At 40.0% G+C, this 16363-nt stretch overlaps 1 protein-coding gene and 1 long non-coding RNA gene across 8 annotated transcripts in view; one reads left to right on the top strand and one right to left on the bottom strand.

The window, feature by feature from the left end:
- Positions 1 to 1204, bottom strand: part of LOC120804398 — a 35317-nt gene extending 34113 nt beyond the window's left edge. Inside the window, exon 1 of the long non-coding RNA XR_005709446.1 lies at positions 1129 to 1204. This is a non-coding gene — a long non-coding RNA (uncharacterized LOC120804398). The remainder of the gene's footprint in view (positions 1 to 1128) is intronic.
- Positions 1 to 16363, top strand: part of LOC120804386 (plexin-A1-like) — a 302292-nt gene that overhangs the window by 72822 nt on the left and 213107 nt on the right. For all 7 annotated transcript variants that reach the window (XR_005709443.1, XM_040153824.1, XM_040153823.1 and 4 more), the window contains exon 3: positions 3552 to 4945. Coding sequence is in view for 6 of the 7 variants with exons in the window: in XM_040153824.1 (XP_040009758.1) it covers positions 3773 to 4945 (1173 nt within the window). In the remaining variant the exon portion in view is untranslated. The remainder of the gene's footprint in view (positions 1 to 3551; positions 4946 to 16363) is intronic.

Genomic DNA, 16363 nt, shown 5'->3' with positions numbered 1-16363 from the left:
ACATGCACATAGACAAACACACAGACTCACACAGAGTGGGGCCAGCAGGCATGGATGTGAGCACCATGCTAAAGAAGTGGTGTGTATAAATTTGCCTAAGTGTTTGACCAAGGTCTGAGGCTGTGTGTGCAATTGATGTGCCAGCAGCAATAAATCAGCTCGAGACAGACTTGAACGCCTCGACAGCTTCATCTGATGTGGCAGGTGGGCTTCAGGATGGCCCTGACACTCACACTCACACACACTCACACTCACACTCACACTCACACTCACACTCAGAGAAATGAAGGTCTGGATAATTCCAAGTTTTCTTGGATCAGATAATATACTGATCAGTTAGAGGAAAATTAATGATATGCTATAGCCAGTGATAATATTTTGTCAGATTTTTTTCTGATTAGAGATGGCTTTTGATGATATTTCAGACTAACTTAGACAGGCCAGATAATATTTTATATCACTTTAGAAAGTTTTGCTATAGAGCTATAGAAACTTTGTGTAGATATATACTGTAACACCAATACAGTAGTATCCATCAATGTAAATGATTGTATCATCTATAAGTGATATTACCAAACATCATTCCTATGTACTGTATCTATGAGATAAATACATAATGAAAATTGTATAATATAAACTCTGCAAATTTGGTTTAAACACACACAATTGAACCACGTAATATTAACGTGAATTGTCAAGATGTTTGGATTAGGATTGTTTGCACCACAGCAGGAAAAAAGTGTGTACCCTGTTAGAATTTTCTGTCCCGTTTTGTAGTCTTTTTTTTTTTCTTTCCTCATGTGTGTGTCCACAGTCACTTTTCTAACCAATTTCTTCATCCGTAAACTCAAACCTTTTCCCCGTTTGATCTAATTCAGGCATGAAAGAAAGACTGTTAAATCAATAACTTGTTTTTCAGTTCAAAGACATCTTCTTTCCTCTCATCTCTTTGTCCCAGTTTAGTCAAACAGCTCCTGACATCATCAGCACTCAGCTCCACTGGCTGCTAAAGCTACAAAATATGGCCACTGAATCCATGTGTGCCGCTTGGTTTTCACTTATTTATAGAATTTATTAAATACATCAGACAGGGTTAGATGAAAATGCTGCAAAAATAGCCATTCTTACCATGTAGATGTTCAATTTCTTCCACTCTTGTCTGGTCAAGAAAATTGTGTGAGGATGTTGGTGTTGATCTGTTGTGCAAGTGTATGGGTGGTGCATGAGTGTGTGTGGGCAGGTCCGTTTTGTCAATTATGTCTGTGAGTGAATGTGTTGAGAAGGTGGTAGGATCTGACAGAGTGTGTAAACATACCTTTGACCACTGTATGCGTATGTTGACACTGTGTGTGTGTGTGTGTGTGTGTGTGTGTGTGTGTGGGGATGTGTGTGTGTGTGGGGATGTGTGTGTGGGGATGTGTTTGTCAAGGATGCTAACAGTGGCTGTATTGTCCAGATGAGACAGGCAACAGGCTCGTCATCTGGGCCACTGTAATCATGGCTGGGCTGGAGATGAAAGGCGCTATTGACAAGAAGTAAAGTGTCTGAGAGAGAGATAGAGAGAGAGGAATGCATTGAAAGAGTGGAATGAGAAACAGCAGTAGAAATAAGAGACAAGAATAGTTTGCGACCAAACTGTGTGTGTGCTGCTTTCTGACCAGTCTCCATTATGAAACAAATCTTTGCCTTGTGCTCTGTATTTATATATAGCCCAGCATTAACCAATTAACTAATGAAAAGAAGTTTGGACATCACTGTATGTAAATAAATGGTTGGTTTAGAACTGTTCCAAATGTTCCCATTTTAGACTGACAGACTAAACATATCTTTGAAGGTGACATCAGTAAATGTAATGTCTTCTTCTCATGGCTGACAACATTGATGTATTGTGAAACCTGGCTAGCACAATACACTGAGGATGTTAATCCACAAACCTTTGCTGCATTTCCCCGACTGTTCCTGTCACAAGAATTGTGCAGTCAAGATCACTGTCTTTGGCCAAATGGTTTAGCTCTCACATGGCAAAACCTAAAAGAATTTCCATAAAATTAACCAAATATTATCTTCTCTCCGACCCCTGTTCAGCATGCATTGCAGTGCACATTGCTTACATGCAGAGAAATATAAATGGATAGAGAGTACTTGATTGTTTGGATGATTACATTTGGCGTGGCTTGCCAGTTAGTTGAAGTTGCAAATAAAGGATAAGTAAGTAAGGGTTTAGTAATAGGGAATCTAAGTCTACTTTCGACTGTAGACATTGCAAAATTTGACAAACATATTTCTCCTACACTTTGAACACTTTTTGGAGAGAGTGTCTCTCATAAGCAAGTAAAAAGCAAGTAAAGCAAGTAAAAAAACGGATAGACCCCAACCTCCTGCGACAGTGAGCGGAAACAGAAATTGGGTGGATGGATTGATGGAATGGAAAATATATCGTTCGCCTCTTTCTTTTTTCCATTATGTTTTCGGGTTGTCCGTCCGTCTGTCCGTCCCATTCTCTTGAAGACCATATCTCAGGAACGCCTTGAGGGAATTTCTTCAAATTTGGCATAAATGTTCACTTGGATTCAAGGATGAACTGATTAGAATTTTGTGGTCAAAAGCCAGGGTCACAAAACATAATTTTTGCCATAACTCAAGAAATTTTACGCCAATTATGACAAAGTACATTTAATATCTTTTATTAAATTCCTTTGAAGTCTTCACTAGATATATTACATCAGACTGGACAGACATGGATATAAACTGCAACTTGACTTGTTAGCAGAGGTATTCAACTGCGAGTACCAGTTTTCACTGAGCATAGCAATCTTTCCCTGTCTCTACCACCCTTCTATGTAACTGGTATGAAGCCAAACAGCTGTCACTTCTCTCCCTCTCACTGTCCGTCTTGTTTTATTGGGTCAAACAAGTTCTCTCGCTTTCCTTTCTTTTTTTAGAAGAAGGGTCTCTGTATTTCTCTGCTCTGTTGCTCTGTAGTAAATATATTATAGAATTCTCCCTGCAGCCTTACTTGTAATTTATGGATGTTTACCTGCTATCACGATGCTGCACATCAGTGGCTCACTCTGTGCATGTTTTCATATTTTGTTGTGTGTAGGTCTCCTTTTCCATAAACGTGTGTTGTATGCACATGCTGTTTTCCTACTTGCATACACTCAGTGTATGTTTTTGTGTATATATGAGGTGTGTATGTACTTCTGTGTGTGCATGTGCAAATTGTCTACTGTATCCTTTAATACTTCCAGACAATCGATTTGCAGAGGAGCAATGTTTGGCCCTGTCTTTTTTAAAAGATTCACTCCATGGAGTAGTGTGGGCCAAGAGGTGAGAAGTCAATAAAATAAAGCCGATAGTGCCCTCATTTGTTTTTCTGGACTTCAGCATTGAGGCACTGAGTCTGAGTCTGCGGGCAAATATTAAGTATTTTGTCATTTCGATACAAACAAATGAATCCTTTTCTCAGATCTCTGGAAGCACAAAACACAAGTCTATGAATATATTGACATCTGTGTTTGCTAAGATTTTGCTGTCTTTCTCTTTCTTAGGGCTGGTAGCAGACAAGGTTGAGGATCAGGGGATGAGGTTATAAAAACAACAGCGGAGAAAGGAGGAAAAGAAGGAAGAGGAAGTCGATTGCTTGGAAACTCTTCTTTTGTATCATCGTACCCTGCAGTCCTATAAGGCACTGACGGACCCTGCAGAGGATTACACAGTCAAAAATACGCACCAACACCCACACATTCACACCTCCCTTCCCCTAACTGCCATGTCCTCCCACCTCAACTCCCCCTTTCTCATCCTCCCCATCTTCTTTCTGCTCCTCTCCCTCTCCATGCCCGCGACCTCCACTCCTTCCTCCTCCTCCCTCATCTCCTTCTCACCACCCGAAGGAGGTCTCACACATTTGGTAGTCCACAACAAAACCGGTGAGGTCTACCTAGGCGCTGTCAACTGGATCTACAAGCTATCCAGCAACCTCACCAAGCTGCGAAGCCATGTTACTGGACCTGTGACAGACAACCCTCGCTGTTATCCTCCACCCGGTGTTCAGTCGTGCCCCCACGAGCTGGTGCAGACCTCTAATGTCAATAAACTCCTTCTACTTGATGCTGCCCATAACCGCTTAATTGCCTGTGGGAGTACTTCCCAGGGGATATGCCAGTTCCTGCGTCTGGATGATTTGTTCAAGCTAGGTGAGCCCCACCATCGTAAAGAGCATTATCTATCCAGTGTTGCTGAAGCAGGCACCATGTCAGGTGTCGTGATTTCCCCGGATCTTTTTGGTGAAGGTGGAAAACTTTTTGTCGGCACTCCCATCGATGGGAAATCTGAGTACTTCCCAACGCTGTCCAGCCGCAAGTTAATGTCTAATGAAGAGAATGCAGACATGTTCAGCTTCGTCTACCAGGATGAGTTTGTTTCCTCGCAGCTCAAGATTCCGTCAGACACGCTCTCCAAGTTTCCAGCATTTGACATCTACTACATCTATGGCTTCAACAGTGAGCAGTTTGTGTATTATCTCACCTTACAGCTTGACACCCAGCTCACCTCACCAGATGCAAGCAGCGAACAGTTCTTCACCTCTAAAATCGTTCGCCTATGTGTTGACGATCCCAAGTTCTACTCTTATGTTGAGTTCCCCATCGGCTGCACCAAGGATGGAGTGGAATACCGCTTGGTTCAGGATGCTTATTTAGCCCGGCCGGGGACCCGTGTAGCACGTTCGCTTGGTATTCAAGAGCATGAAGAGGTTCTGTTTACTGTATTTGCCCAGGGTCAGAAGAACAGAGCCAAGCCGCCCAAGGAGTCTGCTTTGTGTCTGTTCACAATGAGGCGCATAAAGGAGAAGATTAAAGAGAGAATTCAGTCATGCTACAGAGGAGAGGGGAAACTCTCCCTGCCCTGGCTGCTCAACAAGGAGCTGGCCTGCATCAACTCGGTGAGTGTTTAAGACAGTAGCTCCCTGGAGTGTTTTTGATCTTGATTTTGTGATCATCATTAGTTATACTGTTTTTTTGTAGGAAGTGTTGGTTTGTGGTCGGGTGTGTATGAGATTGTTTACAATTATGAACACAAAAAAGGCTGTTTCACATCACTTTTAAGTTTCAAATACAGTTTCTAGTTCTTGGAATAAGAAGTGTTAGTTTTAGTGGGTTTGTGTGGCTTCAGCTGAATAGTGGTTAGACAGCCTGTCTTTACCTTGCACCTTGCCAAAGCCTTTTAGTAGTCATGAGTTTAAGATGTGTTAAAACCAAGCATGTCTGGAAAGTATTTACTCCATTGATTCAGTTTTTGTCTGTGCAGGTGAAAATATAGACAATTCTTGGGTTTTTAGTGACCTGCTTGGCATTCTCGAATTATACGAAAAAAACCCAAAACAAAAACAAACAAATAGAACAAACAAACATATACCCCCCTCTAATAACAGTGTTTGGGGTGAAGTCCAGCAGTAGACTGATGTTTAATGTCCAGCAACTGAATACATTTCACCACCATGCTCTCACTGCTACTCTACACCCAAAGCCAAAATCTCCACCCTGGCTTGGATGGCCAAACATCAAAAGCTGCTTGTGCATCCATTTGACTTTCCCTGGTTAACCTATAAGTGGAAAGTATGAATCTCAACAAATTCTTAAATGCAATAAAGTAATATTTTCCACTCTGGTTTGGGCCAAAGCAACCAAAGAGTAGGTGGGTTTGCACATTTAGTGCCACATGGAATAAAGGCTGTCTCAGTGGCTTTTCCAATCCACCATTATAGCACTGTGGGAGAATGTGGGCAGCAAATGCAATACATTTACCATGATCTTAAGAGAGAAGCTATATTTATTCTTGTGAAAAGATGCACAACGAGTTTATCATTATATGGTTAATTTCTAGCGTATTTCTAGCGTATGCAATACAGTAGCCTGTGTTTTCTTGAGGCTTCATCCTTCATCCTCCAACTTTCATGATCCCTATTCAATGTTTTTAGCTCCATAATGGCTCCATAAAGACAACTGGTAGCCAGTATTGAGCCTTACATACATAGTGAATTGAATTCATGTGAACCAACCATTAGGGAAAATAAAAACAAAATTAATTTACTTCTGATTGTCAAGTACTGTCGGAAGAAATCTCTGCCGACGCTGGGAGGAGCTAGAGGGATAAAAACATTTTTTTCCATCATGAATTAAATTTTGTGTTGTTAAAATGTCTCCACTGTTGAATTATGCTGTATTCATTTAGTCTGAGGACAGGACAGCTGTCTGTCTGAGCTCCCATCTGTTTTTTAGGAATGATTCTGTCCACAGGTTGTGGAAGGCTTGTCTTTTTCTCATAGATTAGCTGGCCTAAGGGTGGCTGAGAGAGTGTGTGTATGTGTGTGTTTCACTTGCTCCCGTCACCCACATGTCACACACACACACACACCCTCACACTAACACACACACACACACACACACACACACACACACACACACACACACACACACACACACCATTATCCTCATGAATAATTCACCTAGTCTCACCTTCTGTTATTCACTCGATGCTCCATAACAACCTGCCATAAATCTCTGGACTACTCTCCACCTCTCTGTCTCCATATCTTTCTGCTATCCCATCTTCTTTCTCTCTTCCATGTCTTTCATGTCTAGGCCCGTAATTTGCATAAAGATTTCTTTCATTTTGCTAACCCCAATGTCCCTCTGCTCCTTCTTTTATCTTCCCTTTTCTTGCTCTGCTTCTCTTTTCCCTCCCCTCAACTCCCATCCTGACCTCTTTCCTTTGTCGTTCATTTTTAACCTTTAACCTCCCTCATTTTTCCACTCTTGCTTGTTTTGCTCCTCTTTAGCCTCTTCCCTCTTGTCCCCCCTCTCCCAAGTCTTTACTCTTTCACTGTCCCTCTCTGCCCTCTCCTTGACTTTCCACTGAGTGATGAGGTATAGGGTGACTTAGTATTTAAAGCCAGTGCCCAGATGTGATCTGATAATACAATGTGGAGGGAACGGCCAATCCAATGAAAAAGGGGAGCAGAGTGATGGGGAATGACAGAAAGTGGGAGTCCTGGGTTTTATGGGAGGGGGGGTGATGTGGATACAGGTGTTGAACATAAAAGTGAAAGTAGGAGGATAGAAGAAAAGGAAGATGTTTGGAAGAGTAGGAAGGCAGACAGATGGATAATTATTGGGATAATGCAGGAAGATGGGATAGGCCAACACAGGAAAGAAACAAGAACAATTGAAAAGTGAAAAAAAAATAGAGGAAGAGAGAGCGAGATGGAGGGAGAAAAAGGGTGAAGGAGTAACTGACTGAAGTGTTTTTAGCCATGCTATTAGTGTTGCTGTGTGGATGACAATGTCAGTCAGTCAACCACTTTGAAATATCTCTACCGTTGGATGCATTGCCATGAAATTGCATGTACACATGCACGGTCCCCAGAGGATGAAACCTACAATCACTTAAAATTTCCTCGATGAGTTGGAACAAAATATTGTACAGACATTCATGGTTCCCAGACAATGTATCCTAATGACTTTGGTGACCTGCTGATTTTTCTGCTAGCACCACCGTGACGTTGACATTTGTGGTTTTCAGTACAATGTCTTGACAAATACTCAATGGATTGCCATGACAATTCTTACACATTCATGTTCGCATCAGGATAAATTATTCTCACTTTGGTGATCCTCTGACTTTTAATCTAGCACCATCATTAGGTCACAGTTTTAATTTGTCCAATACATTGCTTTACGACCAAATACCTGCAAAATTGATAACATTTCCATCAGACTTAGCTGAACTTTGTGTTGAGAGCTAATTAGAAAACGTTAGCATGCTAAACATGCCAAAGTAAGATTGTTTTCATGGTAAACCTCACACCTGCTGATCATCAGCATGTTAGCATTGTCTTTGTTAGCATGTTAGCATGCTGACATTATCATTTAGCTCAAAGCACTGCTGTGCTCATGATATTTTTGGTCTGCCAACAAGACAAAGAACAATAGTATTGATAGGCAGAATTTCAGAATTCCAACAACCAAAAACTTTTTTTTTGTGTCTCTGTGCCTTTGTCCTGGAGACACCTAATGTGGTGGGACCTACTACCACAGAGGTGGTTTTGAGAACTTTGGCAGGTGTTTATATGTCTGGTGTCAGGTGTTTATATTTTGTCAAAACAGTAGTGTGGAAGGGAACTGTGCAAGATATGGTAATGAAACTTTACAGGTATGTAGTTGAGATAAAAATGAAGGCTGAGTTTGAAGATGGGTCTGGTCCGACCCATGAGTAGTGGGTACTCATATAGTAATGACTACTGAGTACTCATGGGTTGGAACATCAACACGTTGATGGGCGTCAAGGCTGATGTGATCCGATTGCCAGATAGTCTGTAGTTTTTTATTTAATCCAGTGTTTAAATTACGCAGAGCCGGGAGTGTAGCTCCCCCAAAAGAGACCTGAGATCCCCCAGAAAAAACAAAATTTCAAGTTGTGGGGGACTCTTAATAAAATGGATAAATAAACATTAACATTTGTAATGCTATAATTCATAAAGTTTAATTAAAATCTAATGTATCGTAATTTTAATGTGCAGCTCTGCTTGGCGTCTGCGCCTGACTTTATCTGTTGTCAGTAATTCCTGTAATATGATTGACTGGAATGTGTGCAGGATATTTTTTATTTGCCATTGTCTTGTGGGCTGCTTTTATATGTTGTTTTGTGTGTCAACGTGTAATTACTGTGCGTGAATTTGGTGTTAGATCAGTGTTTCCTGAAAAGACCCCTCCTTTGAAAGCCACAGTGTAATTCGAACCTGATTTAATCATGGTGTGCAATGGACCATTCTTTGTCAATTTGTCCATTCGCTCATTATCTGTGATGTGTCACACTACTGCTTCTGTTCTGAAGAAAGTTGGGGGAGTTCGAATGAGCTAGCGGGTTAATTTTTTGTGCTTTGACAAGCCATATGGTAGCTCTAGAGATCAAACATCTGGCCGTTCTTTTAAGGGATAATCACTCTAATCACTGGTTAACCATACTGCCATTTTTACCAGTCATACTGCACTATGAAATATAAGAATTGTGTTGCCAGTGGTGGAAATAGTATCAATATTTTCTTGCTAAATCGAAGAAAGTCACTGTCTTTGTTCAGAAGAAAACAATACTACATTAAGTCCTTTGAAATAACTGAAGCACATTCAGCATATTATTGGTATAGTTGCTCATTTAATTTTCCCTTTAAAAGTGTCACTGTTCATGCAAGACAACAACAACATTACCTCTCTGTCACAAGCCCACCGGTGCTTTGCGAGCGCCATGTGGCCTTGTAGTCTACAATGTACTTTATACGCATGTGATTATGCTAATGAGCGTACAGTTACATGATTGTCCTTTATGGCCATCTGTCGTTCTGCTTGCGATCGATCAAGGTCGTGTCAGCAGCGCTCGCTCTGGGACATCGTTGTGATGAATTTATCATCTCCTCGTAGAGACATGTTAAGTGTTTCCTGACGAGAGTAGTGACAGCTCGTTGCCTCTGCGCTAGTGTCATGTGGAAACTTTCATACCAGCTCATATCAGTAGACAAGGTCGGGTGAGTCAGTCAACACTCAGTTTCCTGGTAGAGAGGAGTATCTATCAGGTTTCATCATGGTGTACAGAACGTGAGAAAATAATTTTATAAAACTTGCTCCTTGAAGGGCTATATACATTTTTTATTATTTTGAAAAATATAAATCTTTCCACCTTCATAACAAATTATGATACAACTCCTTCATTCCTATAGCTGTGAATTCTCATTGACCACTTGCACCAGGATTATAGCTACTATAAGGAGGGACTTTATGGTCACAATTCCACACCTGTCTAAAATGAACTTGAAATCACTCCAAATCCAATTCCAGTTTTCTTGTTATTGCTCAAGTAGTATAATTCATATATAAGACAGAAATTGATTTGTATATTTCAGTCCTTCAGGGTCTCTACAATGTCATCCATGCTATGAGTTGATATTTGGATTTCCCCTGGATTGTGTGAGGGGAAAAATGGGATAATACAAGGAGAGATGGACAGGAAGATGGACAAAGTCCCATCTGAAAGCAAGAAAGCATTCCTTTATTCAGTATCTGCAAGGTCTGCTTAATGCCCAGCATAAAAGTGGCTCTTAAATTGATGCATTTGTCAAACATTGCACCTCTTCTTCTCAGAATGACTTAATGAAATGGGAATACACATATGTCATGTACCTGCTTTTTGGATCAGCATGACTCAATCTTTCCAGCGATAGCATTGATATGAGTAAGATCTTGCCTCATAATCATCTAATTTAGACATTTTGTTCAGTATATCCCAGTTGCAGTACAAGCAGGAACCAATGCAGCATGCCTGTCCATGATGGAGATTTGCTACAATGTAAAGAAATGTATGCTAAAATGGGGCTAAGGCGTAGCCCACAGCCTAGATATAAAGAGAGTTAAAACCCAAGAACCCCAAAACAGCTTGTGGCTAATCCGGGTAAATTGAGTTGGGTTTACAGCCAACTTCAAAATGAAATCAGGTTTCCATTTTCATTGCCAACATGTACAGTTCTACACACTTCCTCTATTTAAGTAATTAAAAACTAACAACAAACATTTCTCCTCACTATTCTCCATACTGTGTGCCTGCAGTAAGTCACTTTTCAAAACTTCCCGTGTTTGACATATTTGTATATGGCACCTGATACTGGGTTCTTAGTGTGGCCTAATGCACCTCTGGCCTTCTAAAGCTGACAGTGTTTTTTTTTTTTTTTTTTTTCTTAGACACAAAAAAAACATTGTACACAACCAAAGACAAAAAGAAAAATTCTCCTATTTCTGCTTTAACTTGACAGCTTCCCATATCTATGTATCTATCTAGCTAAGACTGTTGTAGGTACAGGCACCTAGGCTGTGTGACAACAATGATCATCTAAGTTTATTTCAAGTCACACTGTGCAAGATGAATCTAATAAAATCTTGGTCACAATCCCAGATTGTCAGATTGTGTGATTAATGTGTGGTGAATTGTACTGCTACACTGTAAATATAAAAAATGTAAGTATGAGAGCAGAGGCACACTGGCGACACTCCTATGCATCAAAAAAAAGTGCCACAGCTCTGCAAAGTTTTCTTCCCCCAAACTTCTTCTTTGTTTTTCTTTTTTTTGTGCAGGTGTTGTATCTATTTCTGCATTCATACATTGTAAATTGTTGTGTCAACTTCACTTTGGAGCACAACATGCAATATGGCAATAAACAATATTGCTTGTTTTCTCTTTTCCAAAATTTCATTTAATCTCATTTGATTAAATTTTCTATTTGATAGGGACAGATGCAGTATACATAGACAATTACACAATTTTTATCCAATGCAATGCAGAATACAGAATTTATAGCTACTACTAGTCCCTAAAAGGTCCTTTAAAATAAAACATGAAACATGTTTGCAGACAGAATTAAACTATATGGTCGACCTTATAAAAACAGTAGTGCGACCCGATGCACGTACAGACACATGCACATATAGCCTATATACATATGCATATCTACATATATACACAAATACATACCTAACCCCCCTTAGTAGATCTTATAATCAGATGGCTCAGAATGCCTGGCAACACGAGGTTTTTGTGTTTGTGAGCTGTTCACCCAAACTTTTTAGTTTGGGTGAACATTTTCTCCTACACATCCACACTGCGATTGGTGTGGCTCATACCACAGGTCTCTCTCTGTGCATCTTTATATCCATTCATTATCAGGAAGAGGCCAGTGCTGGTCTTTTGGGAGTTAAAACTGAGCCGTGGGTGACCTTCGCTTGCTGTGGGCTGCCATCCAGCTCTACAGCTCTGTAAGCAGGCCGACCCAGCAACGCTACAGCTTCAGCATGACTAATGAGACTGATTCAGGCGGGGACAGAGAGAGAGATACTATCCTCTGTGTGTATATATATGCGCGTTTAGGACTCACTTTATCTTCTTTTTTCTGCGTCTCTCCCTCTCTGTATACTTCTCTCATTGTGTGCTCATTTTTGTGCATGTGTGCCCGACTCTTATCCTGGCCTCCAAAGAATAGGGACAAAACAATGGTGAAAACAAACTGAGAGAAATGGGCTGATAATAAGTGTAAATGCAGTGTGTGTGAGTGTGTGTGTGTGTATGTGTGTGTGTGCTTGCGCGTGTCCACATGAGTTCGCATTGTCTGCAAAAACACCAGGTGGACGTCAGAGGGAAAATTGCTTGCAATAACAGAGTGCAAGAAGACTTGTCTGTTGTTATTGCCCTCTCTCTCTCTGTCCGTACCTCTCTTTTCCCCTCTATCTATCTTTTCTATCCCTCTGTCGCTTGCTCTGTCTCTGTTTTTCTCAGAGCATAATAGTGTTTATTAATATTTATCAGTGCTGATCACTGCTAGCTAGGATTAAGGTCTATTTCTGTGGTATTTTGTGTTCTTTCTTCCAGGCGGTTGATGACTGGAGTGTGTGTGTGTGTGTGTGTGTGTGTGTGTGTGTGTGTGTGTGTGTGTGTGTGTGTGTGTGTGTGTGTGTGTGTGTGTGTGTGTGTGTGTGTGTGTGTGTGTGTGTGTGTGTGTGTGTATTTTTGTCCGTTTGCTTAATTTTCTCTCTCTGTCTCTATTGTATCTTCAGTCTCATTACCGTTAGCCTTTGCCTCAGTGGATGGATCACCCACATTGCATCAGGCTTTGGACCTGCTGGGTGCGGAATATCAACGCTGTAATGGCTGCGCTTACATCATGCTCACTAATATTCCCTTAATATTTGATGTAGAAAAGTTATCTGTTCATGGCATGTTAACACCATATCTGGTATGCAGTGACCTAGAAAAGGGTTTATCACAGCTACTAGTATTTTGTGTAAGGGGTATTGACTGGGATATTCCTATATTATTTACAGTACTGACTGGTTTATCAGTGTTAGCACAGTCTTTTACAATTTTGGGTCTTTCATAGAGTGGCAAAGTGAGGGAAGCTATATCAGGCAATTAGGATATCCGAGTCCCATTCATTTTCAGCAAAGACAATTTTTTGGGACTTGCAGTTAAAGAAATTTCAGTTGGCTTGGATGAGCATGAAACTATCCTGATTAAAAGGTTGATCCACTATGTTAGTAAATTGCTGGTCATTAAAAAAAAAAATAAATAAATAAAAAATTGTCAAGGTGTATATCAGTTATGAGAAGAGAAATGTACTGGGAATCCCGAGGAGCATTGCACTAAAAGAAACCCTGTCAATCACTAAACCTGAAACTTTATAGTGTGCACCATTAACAATGAACTGAAGCTCAAGACTACACTAAGTAGAAACTTGTTAATACATTTAACAGTTTAAATCAGTGATTTTTCAGAATCTTGGTCAATTTTAGATAAATTTAGCAAATGTGGTGCAGTGTTTACTCCCCATTGCAATTACAAAGTGTTCTGAATTTGGCACATATCTGATTCACACGTCAACAATGGCTGAGGTTCTTGGTTAACACAGTAGTGTAAATAATTTGCTATGGCAAACTGACAAAACCATTATATCTCAGAAACTTTGCTGATAAAATTTCAACTAAGGTGATATTAACATTGTAACCTTGTCACACAGGCTAACATCACATAATATTTCTCTCTAGAATAAGGTCTTTTTCTTATGCATTCACAATATGTAGCTCTCTATAAATTGAAACCAAGAAACCTACAAAATAAAAGTCATTCTGTGGTTCAGGAGCCAAAATGTGTCAACATTCTGGCAGGAAGATGACATTTTTTTCTAGAGGAGTAGGTGAAACACCTCTGGAAACAGATGGTGTTATCTCAGGCTAGAGGTAGAATTTCTCCGTTGTTTTAAAGAACTCTAGTTTTTATGACTCAGTGGGAGATTAAGTGACTTGTAAAGAGGAATTTTTGTGGCAGTGCAGTGATAAATACATGCAGTGCTGAGGTGAATTGCTCTCAAATGCTTTCTAGAATACTGCCCACTGGGAGAAACACTTTTTGATGAGGTGCAGTTTTTTGATGCATGACACTGCAAAATGTTACATACCTCAAGGCATTTTAATTTCTTCAGCTGTAAAACTTCCCCATGTTATTGTCTTGTGATATCTACTGCCTCGGGCTGAATCACATGGTGCCCATCATGCTGTGAAATATTTGTAATTTATAGTGAATTCTCAATGGGGGGAGTTTCTGAGATCCAACTAAAGTATGAATGGTGCCTGTGAACTAAATTTATTGCACAGTGGTATTCATTGTTAACTCTAGCATGACAACATGGAGTAATGGCTGCTATAGGCTCATGAGAATCTCAGCTTGTTATGGATTTGGAGTATTTTGGAGGTTGTGGCTATATAGTCTTAAAGCTGTGAGTTGGACCTGAAGTGACTTTTTTCAAATAGTAGTCTGATTCAGCAGTAGTCTGAAAGAGAATTCCAAGTTGACACTGAGCAGAAATATCAACAGAGATGCTGAAGTTTAAGAACCTCGGTATTAGAGTGTCCCATTTTGAAATTAAGTTCTTATCTGTCAAGAAAGGCTGGAATTAGATGTGGTTAAGTGGTGCAACGACTCACAACACCCAAAACTTTGCTTGTCTCTGTGTCAAATATAATTTCTGAGTTCACCAAACAATCTGCTCAGAAACAACAGAACACCCTGAAAGTCTAATTCATATCTCCCATAGCCGGTCAGCTGGCTCAAAAAGCCGACAACTTCTTCCCTTTAGACAAACCTGTGCTGGTCGTCCATGATACAAATCTCTGCAGCACACTCATAAACTGCTGACCGTGCAGCATCTAATGACAAGTGTAATAATTTATTCATAGGCATTCATAGTGTAGTTGTATATTTGTGTTTGTATCTGTTTATGAAAGACATGAATGTATTCAAGTGTGTTTATGCAAATACATTCATTCATTGAAGTGTATTTGTTTCTTTAATTATTCATATGTTTGTACATGTGATTGCGGGGATGTACATGTGTGTGTGCGTGTGCGTTTGTGTGTGTCTAAAGCAGTCTGTCCCAGCTGTGTTTGGGCTTTCCCGCTAGCTGCTCAGCAGTCGCTGTGAGATGAGATAAAGCTTGGACATCTCGTGCCTTCATACTTTTTTGTGTGGGTGTGGAGATGTGTACACACAAAGACACACCCACATGAGGGGGTTAACAGCTAATATTGAAAATATGAAAGAAATTCAAAGTATACACTACAATAACTGAGCTCTTTGAAAATTGAGCAGCATGTCCTGTATTTGAAATATTTGTAAAAAGAAAACAAACTCATAACATTGCCGTTACCTCCAGTTATTTGGTTTTCCCTTTATCTATCTTAAACATGATTTTCGACTGCCGTTATTCTTGTTTCAGTTGTACTGTTGATTAGAAAAATGGGATTTTAATTTACAAAATATGTATATCAATTTTCTGAGCCAGCCAAAAAACAAAAGCCTGGCAGTCACTCATAACTGTGCAATGTGTGCACTGTCGTGTGCATAAATGTGTATAGTTTGACTGGTGCACCTGCATTGTGAGCGCACAATCCTTTGTCTCGTTCTGTGCTTATTACTTTCAGCGTAAAGAAATACAGTATTTTACAGGCTCTCATATTCGGGTGAGGCCTGTAGTGGTCTGTAATAATTGGATTATGTCTGTCAGGAAGGGCTTTAGTTCAGATTACACAGATTATAATCTGCAGCGCTCAGATGAACAGCATTGCTTAAAGGGCATCATCTGGGTCGTGTTACATAGAAAGAGCATTTTGGCAGACTCGCAAATGTGATGTTTGCCTTTATTTGGTAAATGTAGGCCAAAAGTAGCAGATGGGTCCCCAGCCCAAAAGTTGTACAGCATCTGTCTATCTATTTAGACATGTATATATCTATATCTAGAGATCGATTAGGGATGTCCCTATCAAGTTTTTTTTTTTTTTTTTTTTTTTTGGGACCTGATTCTGATTTGAGTCCTTCAATATTGGGTATCTGACTATACAGAGTTTGATCTGATAATTTCTGAATATTTTTTTGTGCCAAAGATGCTCAATACAGTATACTTACTTTAAAACAAATTCTATATATATATAGTAGCAGAAGATATGAAATGCTTATTATTATCTGGCACATTAGGATAGTCAGCTGAAGACTACCAAATATAAAACACCTTATTCTTAAAATACTGAACACCTGGTTCAAAACTATTAATTTAGCAAGTTTGAAATGATTGATATAATACCAATATAAGATTGACTGGGAGAGTGTCACAGCTGGTGCAAGCAGGGTTAGAAGAACGCAGGGGAAAGGACCCAAATGCAGATGCTGAGGCAGAGCTAATGCAATTCAGTTCCTTATTCAAAACACAGAGAAACAAAGG

The sequence above is a fragment of the Xiphias gladius genome, chromosome 18 (genome assembly GCF_016859285.1).
Source record: "Xiphias gladius isolate SHS-SW01 ecotype Sanya breed wild chromosome 18, ASM1685928v1, whole genome shotgun sequence".
NCBI lineage: Eukaryota > Metazoa > Chordata > Actinopteri > Istiophoriformes > Xiphiidae > Xiphias > Xiphias gladius.
The sequence above is the reverse complement of the archived record's forward strand: the minus strand, read 5'-3'. Positions and strand labels throughout refer to the sequence as shown.